At 38.7% G+C, this 13296-nt stretch overlaps 2 protein-coding genes across 18 annotated transcripts in view; one reads left to right on the top strand and one right to left on the bottom strand.

Moving 5' to 3' along the window:
- The window catches only part of P2RY14 (purinergic receptor P2Y14), a 62697-nt gene extending 49734 nt beyond the window's left edge, over positions 1–12963 (top strand). For 4 of the 9 annotated variants that reach the window (XM_074405504.1, XM_074405503.1, XM_074405501.1 and 1 more), the window contains 2 exons: positions 1559–5857; positions 10748–12963. In XM_074405504.1, the coding sequence (XP_074261605.1) occupies positions 10772–11788 (1017 nt within the window). In that variant the 5' untranslated portion in view covers positions 1559–5857; positions 10748–10771 and the 3' untranslated portion in view covers positions 11789–12963. Of the gene's footprint in view, positions 1–40; positions 448–1558; positions 5858–10747 lie in introns of those variants that run through there. The other 5 variants (XM_003925033.3, XM_003925032.3, XM_074405502.1 and 2 more) reach the window with 3 other exon arrangements.
- Positions 1–13296, bottom strand: part of MED12L (mediator complex subunit 12L) — a 361238-nt gene that overhangs the window by 207506 nt on the left and 140436 nt on the right. The gene's annotated exons all lie outside the window — the stretch shown is intronic.

The raw sequence follows: 13296 nt of genomic DNA, 5'->3' as shown, positions 1-13296 counted from the left end.
GTGAGTGTCAAACATTTAATGCTCTGGGTGATGAAAAAAGATAAGGGGTGGGAGGGGTCCTTCTTCTGGGTGAAGGAGAAAGTGAGATTCTCCTTGATTGAGCCTAGAGAGGGCACAGGCAAGAGTGCCCAGGAATGCACAGGCAAGAGTGCCCAGGGATGAGACAGCCACTGGCAGGATCTGACAGAAAGCTGCAATGGTTTCAGTGTCCCTTTCAAAATCCACTTGAAACTGATTTGCCACTGTGATGGCATTAAGAGGCAGGACCTTTAAGAGATGATTCAGTCACGAGGGCAAAGGCCTCATGAACAAATTAATGATACTATCACAGAAGCTGGCCCTCTTTTTCTCTCAGTCTTGCATGCTCACTTGCCCTTCCACCATGACGCAGCAGGAAGACTCGCCAGATTCCTCCCCTCCATCCTGGGCTTCACAGAATCCAGAACCGTGAGCCAAATTCATTTCATTTCTTTATAAATGACTCGATCTGTAGTATTCTGTTACAGCAGCAGACAACAGACTAACACAGGAGCTAAGAAGAAGGAGGATTTCTGAGAAATAAGGGGAATGTAACCAATTACAGAGAAAGAACAGTAACTTCTGTGAAATTGATTGGCATCGTGGACAGGTCTATGACTTAGAAGCACAGGACATTGTTTACCCAGCCCTAAGGAGTCACAGTGCTGGGGGAGAAAGCCAGGGCTAACAGGCAGGGTGAAAGAAGTTCTAAAACATTCAGCTTTCCGTGGGACAAGGCTAGGAGTCTTGTGACAGACAGAATTAAGTAACTCTAGTAAATAATATGAAATATTTTAAAGATATAAAATATTTTAAATATATAAAATGCTGTAAGTTATTTTAACAACATAAGATGTAATAACATGACTATAAATATATGACACATAAATACTATGAAAACTATGTAGGAGATCACACAGGCATCAAAAAAAAAAGTGTTACACATTAGGGCAAGAGAGATTAAAGTGGCAAGAAAATGGCTTTAGTAAGTTTAGAAATGTATACAATGATTACATACACCTATCCTATTTTCTACTGACAAACAATCAGCTAGAAATCAAGTATTTATCTCACAGAAAAAGGTCCGGAGCATCATGTATTAAAGCTTTTGATGTCTGGACTGAGAGGAAGGAAAAAGAATATAAAAGTTGTGCCTTTATAGGAACTGAACAAAGAACAGGAAGAAAAATGCACATCATAAGTGGGTACTGATAAAAGGATTTTTTGAAGGCCATCCATTCTTCACAGATACTTTTATTTCTAATTATGAAATAATTTAAATATACAAAAACAAAAGTGCAGACACTAATGTTGGTAACACCAATGTACGAGTCACCAGTGTTAACAGACAGTAACATTAGGCATATTTGAATCAGAATTTAAGAAATAAAATATCACAGATACAGCAAAATCCAACCACCCTACCACTTACAAACTCCCAATTGTAAGTTAAAACGTGGTATTTGGTTGGGTATAAGGAGGCTGCACTTGCTTCTACTTCTCTCCCTGGAAGTAAGCAATATTCTTTTTTCTCTTTTAGGTTTAGCAGTTACATGTGCAAATTTGTTACTTGGGTATATTGTGTGACACTATCCTTTTGGGCTTCTATTGAACCTAACACCCAAATAGTTAACACAGAACCCAACAGTAAGTTTTTCTACCATTTTCCCCCTTCCTACCTTCCTGCTTTTGGAGTCTCCATCGTCTACTGTTCCCACCTTTGTGTCCATGTGTATCCAGTGTTTAGCTCCCACTTATAAGTGAAAATACGCAGTATTTTGTTTTTCGTATCTGTGTTAATTCACTTAGGATAATTCACTTAGGCCTCTAGCTACATTCAAGTTGCTGCAAAGGACATGATTTATTTTGCATGGCTGCATAGTATTCCATGGTGTATATGTACTATATTTTCTTTATCCAATCACCACTGATGGGGCACTTAGGTTGATTCTATGGCTTTGCTATTGTGAATAGTGCTACAATAAACATGTGAGTGAAGCTGTCTTTTTGGTAAAACAATTTGTCTTCCTTTGAGTGTATACCCAGTAATGGAACTGCTGGGTGAAATGGTAATTTTATGTTTAGTTCTTTGAGAAATCACTATACTGCTTTCAATAGGGACTGAACTAATTTACAGTCCCACGTATATAAGTGTTCTTTTTCTACAATCTCGCTGACATCTTTTTTTTTTTTGACTTTTCAATAAAAGCATCAATGTTGTGAGATTAGAGTATATCATTTACAATCAGCACATGTTCCCTACTGCCCTAGGCCACTGAGATTATTACTCCATGCAGAACTTAATCTCCTTTGTTCCAAAGAAAACTTCATGATCTTTTAGAAACATTCTAAGTAAATATAAGATGATCACAATCACCACCTCTCAAATAGGTATAAAATACTTATTTATATTTCCAAGAGACTATAAGGATTGGAAGATTATGATGAAATGTAATGAATAAACTTGGTCAAAGATCCTAGATTTCAGGGCTACCTGGAATATAATTTTTGTCTAAAGTCCCAACTACAACAAAAATATTTCACTCTCATCACCATTTAGCTAACTCACAGAGTAGTACATGGGACAGCAGCATATGATGCTGTATTAGCTATTTTCACACTGCTGATAAAGACATACTTGAGACTGGGAAATTTACAAAAGAAAGAGGTTGACTGGACTTACAGTTCCACATGGCTGAGGAGGCCTCACAATCATGGTAGAAGGTGAAAGGCACATCTCACATGGCAGCAGATAAGGAAAGAGAGCTTGTTCAGGACAACTCCCATTTTTAAAACCATCAGATCTCATGAGACCCATTCACTATCACAAGAACAGCACAGAAAGACCTACTCCCATTATTCAATCATCTCCCACCAGGTCCCTCCCATAACACATGGCAGTTATGGGAGACACAAGATGAGAGTTGAGTGGGGACACAGAGCCAAACCATATCTTCCATCCCTGGCCCCTCCCAAATCTCACATCTTTACATTTCAAAACGAATCATGTCTTCCCAACAGTTCCCCAATGTCTCAATTCATTTCAGCATTAACTCACAAGTCCACAGTCCAAAGTATCATCTGAGACAAGGCAAGTCCCTTCTGCCTATGAGCCTGCAAAATCAAAAGCAAGTTAGTTACGTCCTAGATACAATGGGGGTACAGGCATTGGGTAAATACAGCCATTCTAAATGAGAGGAACTGGCCAACACAACGAGGCTACAAGCCCCACCTAAATCCAAAATCTGGCAGGGTAGTCAAATCTTAAAGCTCCAAAATGGTCTCCTTTGACACCATGTCTCACACACAGGTCACACAATGCAAGAGGTGGGTTCCCATGGTCTTGGGCAGCTCCACTCCTGTGGCTTTGCAGGATACAGCCACCTTCCTGGCTGTTTCATGGCCTGGCACTGAGTGTATATGCAGTTTTTTCAGGCCAATGGTGCAAGCTGTCGGTGGGTCTACCATTCTGGAGTCCGGAAGATGGTGGCCCTCCTCTCACAGCTCCACTAGATGGTGCCCCAGTAGGAACTCTGTGTGGGGGCTCTGGCCCCACATTTCCCTTCCATACTGCCCTAGCAGAGGTTCTCCATAAGAGCCCTGCCCCCGCAGCAAACCTCTGCCCAGACATCCAGGCATTTCCACACATCTTCTGAAATCTAGGTGGAGGTCGTCAAACCCAATTTCTTGACTTCTGTGCAATCGCAGGCTCAACACCACATGGAGGCTGCCAAGGCTTGAGGCTTGCATCCTTTGAAGCCATGGCTCAAGCCCTATGTCGGCCCCTTTCAGCCACACTAGAGCAGCACACCAAGGGACACAGCACACCAAGGGACACAGCACACCAAGGGACACAGCACACCAAGTCCCTAGGCTGCACACAGCACAGAGACCCAAGCTGGGGCCCACAAAGTCGCCTTTTTCTTCTAGGCCTCTGGGCCTAGAAGAATGGGCTGCCATGAAGACCTCTGACATGCCCTGGATACATTTTTCCATTGTCTTGGGGATTAACTTTCAGCTCATTGTTGCATACCCAGCTTGAATTTCTCATCAGAAAATGGGATTTTCTTTTCTTTCACATTGTCAGGCTGAAAATTTTCTGAACATTTATGCTCGGCTTCCCTTATAAAACCGAATGCCTTTAACAGCACCCAAGTCACCTCTTGAATGCTTTGCTGCTTAGAAATTTCTTCCACTAGATACCCTAAATCACCTCCCTCAAGTTTAAAGTTCCACAATCTCTAGGGTAAGGGCAAAATGCCACCAGTCTCTTTGCTAAGACATATTAAGAGTGACTTTTGCTCCAGTTCCCAAGAAGTTCCTCATTTCCACCTGAGACCACTTCAGCCTGAACTTTATAGTCCCTATCACTATCAACATTTTGGGCAAAGCCATTCAACAAGTCTCTAGGAAGTTTCAAACTTTCCCACATTTTCCTGTCTTCTTCTATGCCCTCCAAACTGTTCCAGCCTCTGCCTGTTACCCAGTTCCAAAGACACTTCCACATTTTCAGGTATCTTTTCAGCAACATCTCACTCTACTGGTACCAATTTATTGTATTAGTCCATTTTCATGCTGCGGATAAAGACATACCTGAAACAGGACAATTTACAAATAAAAGAGGTTTATGGGACTTACCATTCCATGTGGCAGGAGGCCTCACAATCATGGTGGAAGGTGAAGAGTACGTCTCACATGGCAGCAGCCAAGAGAAGAGAGCTTGTGCGGGGCAACTCCCATTTTTAAAAACCATCAGATCTCGTGAGACCCATTCACTATCATGAGAACAGCACAGATATACCCACCCCCATAATTCTATCATCTCCCACTGGGTCCCTCCCACAACACATGGGAAATATGGGAGCTACAAAATCAGATTTGGGTGAGGACACAGAGCCAAACCATAACACATGCTAAACTCCAGACATAAGGAATCTCAGTCCTCATTTTAGCAAGATCTCAGGTAATGTGTATGCACATTAAAGTTTGAAGAGCACTGATTTAAAGAATTCAGAAATATGAAAACCTAGACCAAGATAGAACCAAATCCAATCATGCTTTTGCTTAAACCTATCTTCTTCCTAGCAGACCACATGGCTTTCAGGTGTTATCTCTGTAAAGTCCACACGTTAGTCTCACTAGACTGGTGGTAATCAAGTGAGGGCAATTTTGTCCCTCAGAGGACATCTGGCAAAGTCTAGAAACATTTTTGATTACCCGAACTTAGGCAGGGGGTTTCTGGTGTCTAGTAGGCAGAAGTCAGAAATGCTGCTAAACACCTTACAATGCAGAGGACAGCTCCCCAAAACAAATAATTAGCTGGCCCAAAATGTCAATAAGACAAAGGTTTTTAAAAAACAAACAATGGAAAAACCCACCTGCAATCAGACCTATGATTTCTTGGCCAAGATTATGGATTGTTATATTCAGTCATTTAATAAACTGATTTGAGCATCCATATCCAAGGGAGGGGTGAAATATAAACCAATAACCAAAACCACTTCATGTCCAAGCTCTCAAAGGGTTTAAGTTCCCACAAGAGGCTGCAACCAAATCAATAATTATCAATACTGACAACAAATAACAAGTACAATGAAACAACAAATGCACATGTTGAAATATTTCACAATTATACAAGTTGGAATTTAAGAAGTACAGACATATTTCCCCAATAGAAAGTCTGGTGCTCACTTAATTCTTGTTTGTTGGTTTTTTCCTTTCCTGTAATGCAGGATCTTCAAAGAAAAATCACTTTGGCCACTTCAAGACGACAAGCACTCACTGGGCAAAATTACTTCATTGAAAAAAGACTTCATATTATGCAAAAAAATTTAAAAAGGTAATTTTTTAAATCTCTCAAGTACTATCAAGAGCGTTATTGATTTCATCAAAGTGCTATGAAGGAATAATTCTTTTCTTTAGAGAAGAACTTACAGCTCACAATTAGAATGGTAGGAGGTGGTCTAATACAAGAGGAAAATAGGTCATGGTATACAATTACACAGATGATTAATGAACCCAGAGCTGACTAAGCATGCTTTCATTAAGATTAATGTATTTCTGGAGTGAGCACTGCTTTGCATAGCCTTGTATCAATTAACTTCTGTCCAAAGTGAGAACCCTGAGGTTATAAGTAATACATGACAACTTGAAAACACCTCATGCAGCACAATCTTAAGGTATTACACTGTGCTAAGGGACAAGCGCACCCACCATCTAAATCAGATTGAATCTTGGCACTGACATTCTTTCTAGCTGTGCAAATAAAAATTGGTAGAAGGAAAGCAATCTACAAAATGCTCCTACTACACTTTAATAACTGTCTTTTGGCCTCATAAATCTCATTCTGCTATGTTCTTTAATTATGTTACCAAAGACGATAGTATGTTACAAAAGTGTTAGTAGACAATATAGGCTAAGACATTTCAGACCACTTCATTCTCATGTATCTAGATTTGTGAAACAAGGCAGAGTTTCACCTAAGAAAATTTTAAGACTTACACTGTTACAGTAACCCTTTTTAAAAAGTTTAGCTATATATATAAATCTTTCTTAAATGTGATCTCTAGAATTTTGAAGCATTGTTTATATTTCTAAAGCTTCAAGGTTAACATAATGACAACTTTCACTAAAGAAATTCAATGATAACATCAGAAGTAACTATCAATGAGCAGGGCTCCACAGACAGACACCTACACAAACTGGCTCACCAGAATGCCTGCTTACCCAGTAATCCAGTTAATCATCATCCAGAAGTCTTGTTCATCTCTTAATATTTTTGCTGTTGCCTACCTCTCATTTTTAATGGACTGGCATGAGCTGGTAAGAAACAGTGAATCAACTGAGTGAGAAGTGGGCAGGGAAAGGAAGGTTACTGAGCACGCCAAGAGCTTCTTTTCTGATTCTTTTGATTCTTATTTATTTTTACACTGTTTGTATCAACATGAGGATAAAACTATTTCCTTCATCAGTGAAAAGATTTGAAGTTTCTTTAGGTTCCTATATCAGGACATTAAACCATCTCTATCTATACGGAAGGTAAGGAGAGGAGACTGAGCAGATATTACAAGGTCAAAATGATGCATGTCTTTTTGAATGGTTTTGCCCTGATTGTCATACAACACATATTCCTGCCTTTTGGTCTGAATATATAATTTGGTCTCACTTGCCTTAAGAGAGCTCTTTTTCCACACATCTCTCAGTCTATTACTGGTCTGATCTGCCCTACAGAAAAGGCTACTGGGAATGAACCCATAGGATAGAATGCCCTTACCATTAACACCACTGCTTTAAAAAAAAAAAAAAAGAAAAGAAAAGAAAAGAAAAAGAAAAAGGAAAAGCAATATTTAAGAGTTCAAAAATTACTACCAAGAGTATCTTCAAATTTATCTTTAGTTTTTTCCTTTAAGATGAATAAATTTGTCCAGGTCTGAGCCTCTGCTGTATCAAACCAGACAGTGGCACAGCGTAGCAGATGCACCCAACCAGCATATCTAAACCTTTCATCCTAAAATGGAGTCCCATCTGCAATTGCATCAAAGCTGCCAAAATAACAGTAAAGTGTCTGGGGAAAGGATCCAGGTAAGCTGTGTGCATTCACTCCATTCAGGAGGCAAAGCTGCTTTAGAAGTTTACCTAGGTCAGCCAGCCCCTTCCATCCAACTCAAAGTGGTGGGAGCAGTGAAGGGAAATGGTGTATATGGCCAGGGCATATGCATGCAGATTCCCAGCACCCTGAGGAATTGGAGAGCAGAGTTCTGGACCTGTAGCATCAGGCCACATGCAGCAATATTGCACCTCAAAAATATTAAAGACACAAGACTCTGAGGAAATAATTTTATAAGGGTTTCTATAAGAAAAGGAATTATGTCTCTCATTAAATCATTTCTGGGATTCTTGGCTATTTCTATAAATAGTGGTTTCTATATTTCTAAAAGGAAAGGAATTTGGCTCTCAATAAATTATTTCTGGGAAATTATTCACTATTTCACTATATAATTGTATATTACACAGTTAGTATTTCTATTCCTCAAAATAACATCTACAGTTTATTTTATATTTTAAACTAAAGTGAATCGCACAAGTAACCAGAGTCTACCAATGACAAGACACTGGAGGGTTGTGTGCCTAGGACTGGGAAACCAAATTAGACCTGGGAATACAGCAGCATGCATTCTCTCAAGCCCTGCAAGACTGGCATTTAAACCAAAATGCATCTAACTGTCAGGAGGCAGTTACCAGAGAAATTAGTTACCAGACACAAACTCTTAGTCACAGTAGACAGTTAAAAATAAAAAATGTGCTCCCTCTCCCTTATTTAAAATATGAAACAGGCTGATAAGCAGAAAGGCCACAGAAGACCTACAAAGAAGCAAATGAGTACAAACCCACTATGCCCAGAGCCAATCACACAAGGCTAGAGGGAAGAGGAAGAATAGTGCCAGTGAAAGGTTTTGTGGAGCAAGTGATCTGGGGTACTCGTTCCTTCTACAGCAAGTCCATAGAACTGACAAAATCAAGTGGCTATCAATATTGCCAGTTTTGCCATAAAGCAAAAGGGAAGCATACGGGAAAGGAAAATATGCAGAAAGAAGATATTCTTGTGTAGGAAGTAGCACACAAGTTTACATGGATGTAATAATTTTGTGTGGAACATGACTGTATTTCATATTCCGTGTTTCCAAACATCCCTTTGTCACGCTTACATTTATTGACCTAGTTTGTCATTCACTGTGATAAGCACTGTGCTGGCACCACAAATACAGACGAAAAAGATGCATTCTCTGACATCAAGGTACCCACTATCTCCACAATCTTTCTTTCCCATGATCCCTAAATAAATCTTAAGAGGAAGGATTCATGCCTTGTATTGCCAGAGCACATATTCATTTATTTCGCAAATATTTTAACTATCTAATGTCCTAAATATTATGCAAAGAATACAATGGTTAAAAAAAAAATGACATGTTCTTTCTCCTCTGAAGGAGTTTGTAGTAGAGGAAGAGACAAACAGCTGGAGAGAGGAGTGTTATGATAGGAGGAAGACGCAGTATGATAAGCACACACCCAATCCACCCCAAACAAGTCTTGGAAAGAGGAGGTTTCCTAAGGAAGGTGACAGCTAAGCTGAGGCCTTGAGGAGGAAGAGAAGTTAGCCAGCCAAGAATGTATGGAAACAGTTTTCCACACAAATCAAAGTCTGTGCAAAGATCCAAGCTGAGAGAAATCACAGAACCTAAAAGAAGGTAGGAGGGCCCAGGAAGGAAGAAACTCAGTGCTGGTGGTGGAGGAAGCAGGAGGCAGACCAAGAAGGGACTTCAACATTACGGACTTAGGACGTGCTGCTAAGGGAAAGGACAGACTCCTAAAGGGTTTTAGGCAGGATACTGGTATTACTCACATATAAGATGGGCAGTAAACATTTGTTCCAATGTATCAAATAACCTTTTGAATTTAATTCTAGTCTTCCCTCTGCCCTAAATCAACACTTCCGATATCAGTGAACAATATACAGGATTCCTAAACAATAGAACTTCTGGACAACACCTAGCACAGCACTGTCCAATAAAAACATAATGTGAACCACATATGTAATTTAAAATTTTCTAGTAGCCAGAGTTTTAAAAAGGAAAATTAGGTGAAATTTAAGATTAACAATATATTTAATATAGTTTTTCTAAAATACTACTTCAACAGGTGGTCAATATTAAAATTATTGAGATATTTTTCATTATTTTCATGCCAAGTCTGCAAAGTCTAGTGTACATTATACTTACAGAACATCTCAATCTGGACTGGCCATATTTCAAGTGCTCAATACTCACACATGGCTAGTGGCTACCACATTGAACAGTAAAGATGTAGAATGTACTTTGGGAAGCATGTTTCAGATGTTTAAAGCACTTTTTATTATTTGTTTTCTAATTTATAAAAATAATGGAAATCAGTTTTTCAATGGGAAAAAAAAAAAACAGAAAAGCTCAATATTTAAAAGGTGCCCATAATATCAGTTAACATTTGAATGTGTATGCTTGTTACAGAATTATGTCCAACATATATGAAGAGTATGCTTTTTAAAAAGTAAAATCTGTCTGAATAGCACTTAATATGTAAATGTTTAGAATGATTTTTATGAATCTATAAAAACTTTTTAGAAAAAAAATCGTATTTCTAACATAGGTTTAAAAAAATACATGATACATGGAATTCTGAATAAAATAAGACATTAATACTGCTTTTACAGTTACTACCTTTTAAGATTATACCGAAATGAGTTTCCTAGAACTCTGGAGTTTTACAGGGAACCATTATTATTTTAGGGACATGCTGTTCTCCACATTACCTAGAAGTTCTCACACTGCCCTGCTGCTTCAGTTTCTCTTTACTGCCACCTGTCTGCTCCATTCTTCCCTCTCCATTGCCCAAAAAAAAGGAAGAAGAAAAGGAAGGAAGAGGCAGGGAAAGGGGAGGGGGGAGAAGGGGGAAAGAAAGGAGGAGGAAGGGGGAAGGGGGTAAAGGGAGAAAGAGAGAGGGAAGGGAGGAAAGGAAGATCAAAAGAAAGGGAAAAGCAGAGGTGGAAGGAGGGAGGAGTGTCCAACTTACACAGAGTAAAAAGTTGGCTCCAAAAATTGGTAGATTTGACATATTCATTGTTCTCTGCCTTACTATTCAGGAAGTATCTTGGAGGCCATAAGTGCCCTGTGAGTGACTAGTTCACATATCTTTTCAGGCCTCTGCTTTCAGAAGTTACAAGATGATCAATTCGACCTCCACACAGCCTCCAAATGAATCCTGCTCTCAGAACATCCTGATCACTCAGCAGATCATTCCTGTGCTGTACTGTGTGGTCTTCATTGCGGGAATCCTACTCAATGGAGTGTCAGGATGGATATTCTTTTACGTGCCCAGCTCTAAGAGTTTCATTGTCTATCTCAAGAACATTGTTATTGCTGACTTTGTAATGAGCCTGACTTTTCCTTTCAAGATCCTTGGCGACTCGGGCCTTGGCCCCTGGCAGCTGAACGTATTTGTGTGCAGGGTCTCTGCCGTGCTCTTCTACGTCAACATGTATGTCAGCATTGTGTTCTTTGGGCTCATCAGCTTTGACAGATATTACAAAATTGTAAAGCCTCTTTGGACTTCTTTCATCCAGTCAGTGAGTTACAGCAAACTCCTGTCAGTGATAGTATGGATGCTCATGCTCCTCCTTGCTGTTCCAAATATTATTCTGACCAATCAGAGTGTTAGGGAGGTTACACGTATAAAATGTATAGAACTGAAAAATGAACTGGGACGGAAGTGGCACAAAGCATCAAACTACATCTTCGTGGGGACTTTCTGGATTGTGTTTCTTTTGTTAATCATTTTCTATACTGCTATCACGAGGAAAATCTTTAAGTCCCACCTTAAGTCAAGACGGAATTCCACTTCAGTCAAAAAGAAATCCAGCCGCAACATATTCAGCATCGTGTTCGTGTTTTTTGTCTGTTTTGTACCTTACCACATTGCCAGAATCCCCTACACAAAGAGTCAGACCGAAGATCATTACAGCTGCCAGTCAAAAGAAATCTTGCTGTATATGAAAGAATTCACTCTGTTACTCTCTGCTGCAAATGTATGCCTGGACCCTATTATTTATTTCTTTCTATGCCAGCCATTTAGGGAAATCTTATGTAAGAAATTGCACATCCCATTAAAAGCTCAGAATGAACTAGACACTTCCAAAACCAAAAGAGGAAATACAATGCTTGAAAGCACAGAGACTTTGTGAGTTCCTACCTTCTTCCAAATAAAGACCATGTGTGCATGTTGTCATCAATTACATAACAGAAATGAAGAAATATGTGCCTCATCATAAGTAGCGTCTCTATCATTACTATCCAATTTAGTTCAATAAAATTCATGTAAGTTTCCATCCTTTTTTGTAACATTAAAGAAAACATATCCATCAGTAATTTCTCTCCTAATACTGACCTTTCTATTCTGTTAATAAAAAAATACATAACAATTATTCAATTCTATTCCATTAAAATAAGTTTAAGTTTATAACCACTAGTGTGATCAGTTAATGTAGAAATTTAAATAGTAAATAAATAGGATGTAATCAAAGACAATTCACTCAGGCGTCATCTTTCTCTAAACACAAGAATCTAGTCTGTAATTGTTTTCGACACTGTCCTTAAAAACCATCTTAAAAGCAGGCACAGATTGATGAAGGGCTAGAGGGCTATTTGCAACAAAAAAAAGTCAAGTTTTCTCTTGATTTGAAGAGCAAGATAAGCAGACACCCAGAAAATCACTTAAGAAACCCCTTATTGGTTTATTTCACAGCACTGCAAAGGAAAAGGGATATTAATTGTATACTTTGCAAGAAAAAAATTTTTTCTGATGCGCTTTGAGGATACTAGATATATGCTAAATATGTCTTCTACAAAGATTTATTATGCCATTTAATGAGCCTGGGGTTCTGGTGTTAGAATAGTTTTAAGTAGGCTCTACTGAGAGAAACTAAATATTGGCATATGTTATTAGCAACTTCCCCTGTTCAACAGTATGGGAAAAAGATGATTGTGAAAAAGTCACACCCGCACCCTAGAACATATATTATTCTACTGGGGAAGAGGAAAGGAGACCACTTTCTTAGAAAGCAAATGAACTTGATTTTTCTAATGTAAAATTTAATTTGTGCAAAATAACACATAAAATGAAAATTCAAAAATTCACACATCATCTTTTCTGGAAAAACAGGTGAATTTTACATCTAGAGACATGACATATGGTTACTGGCTTATGAGCTGCTCAAACTAAACTATTTCTCTGCTATTAACTGGCTAGAAGACACTCATCCATTTTTCAAACATTCTTTCAAAATATTTTTATAAGTAACGTTTGTATCTATTTCATTCTTTACTGTCTATATACTAATAAAGAAATTTTGTAATACTATTTTTTCTTAATAATCAACATATGAGAAAACATTACCAGATTTCCTCACAGCCAAGACATAGGTGGTTTCTTTCTGTGCTCAATTATCCATGCTAATACAAGGGAGACAGTTACATAGAGAATTAAAAAATTCTATCTGCTAATGACTTTTCAGAATAAGTACTGCAGATCGGGCATGGTGGCTCACACCTATAATCCCAATACTTTTGGAGGCAAAGGTGGGCAGATCACTTAAGTTCAGGAGTTCAAGACCAGCCCAGGCAACACGGTGAAACTCTGCCTCCACCAAAAATAAAATTACCCAGGCATGGTGGCATACAAATATAGTCCCAG

Source organism: Saimiri boliviensis, chromosome 9, assembly GCF_048565385.1.
Source record: "Saimiri boliviensis isolate mSaiBol1 chromosome 9, mSaiBol1.pri, whole genome shotgun sequence".
NCBI lineage: Eukaryota > Metazoa > Chordata > Mammalia > Primates > Cebidae > Saimiri > Saimiri boliviensis.
This window is presented reverse-complemented; position numbering and strand designations above follow the sequence as displayed.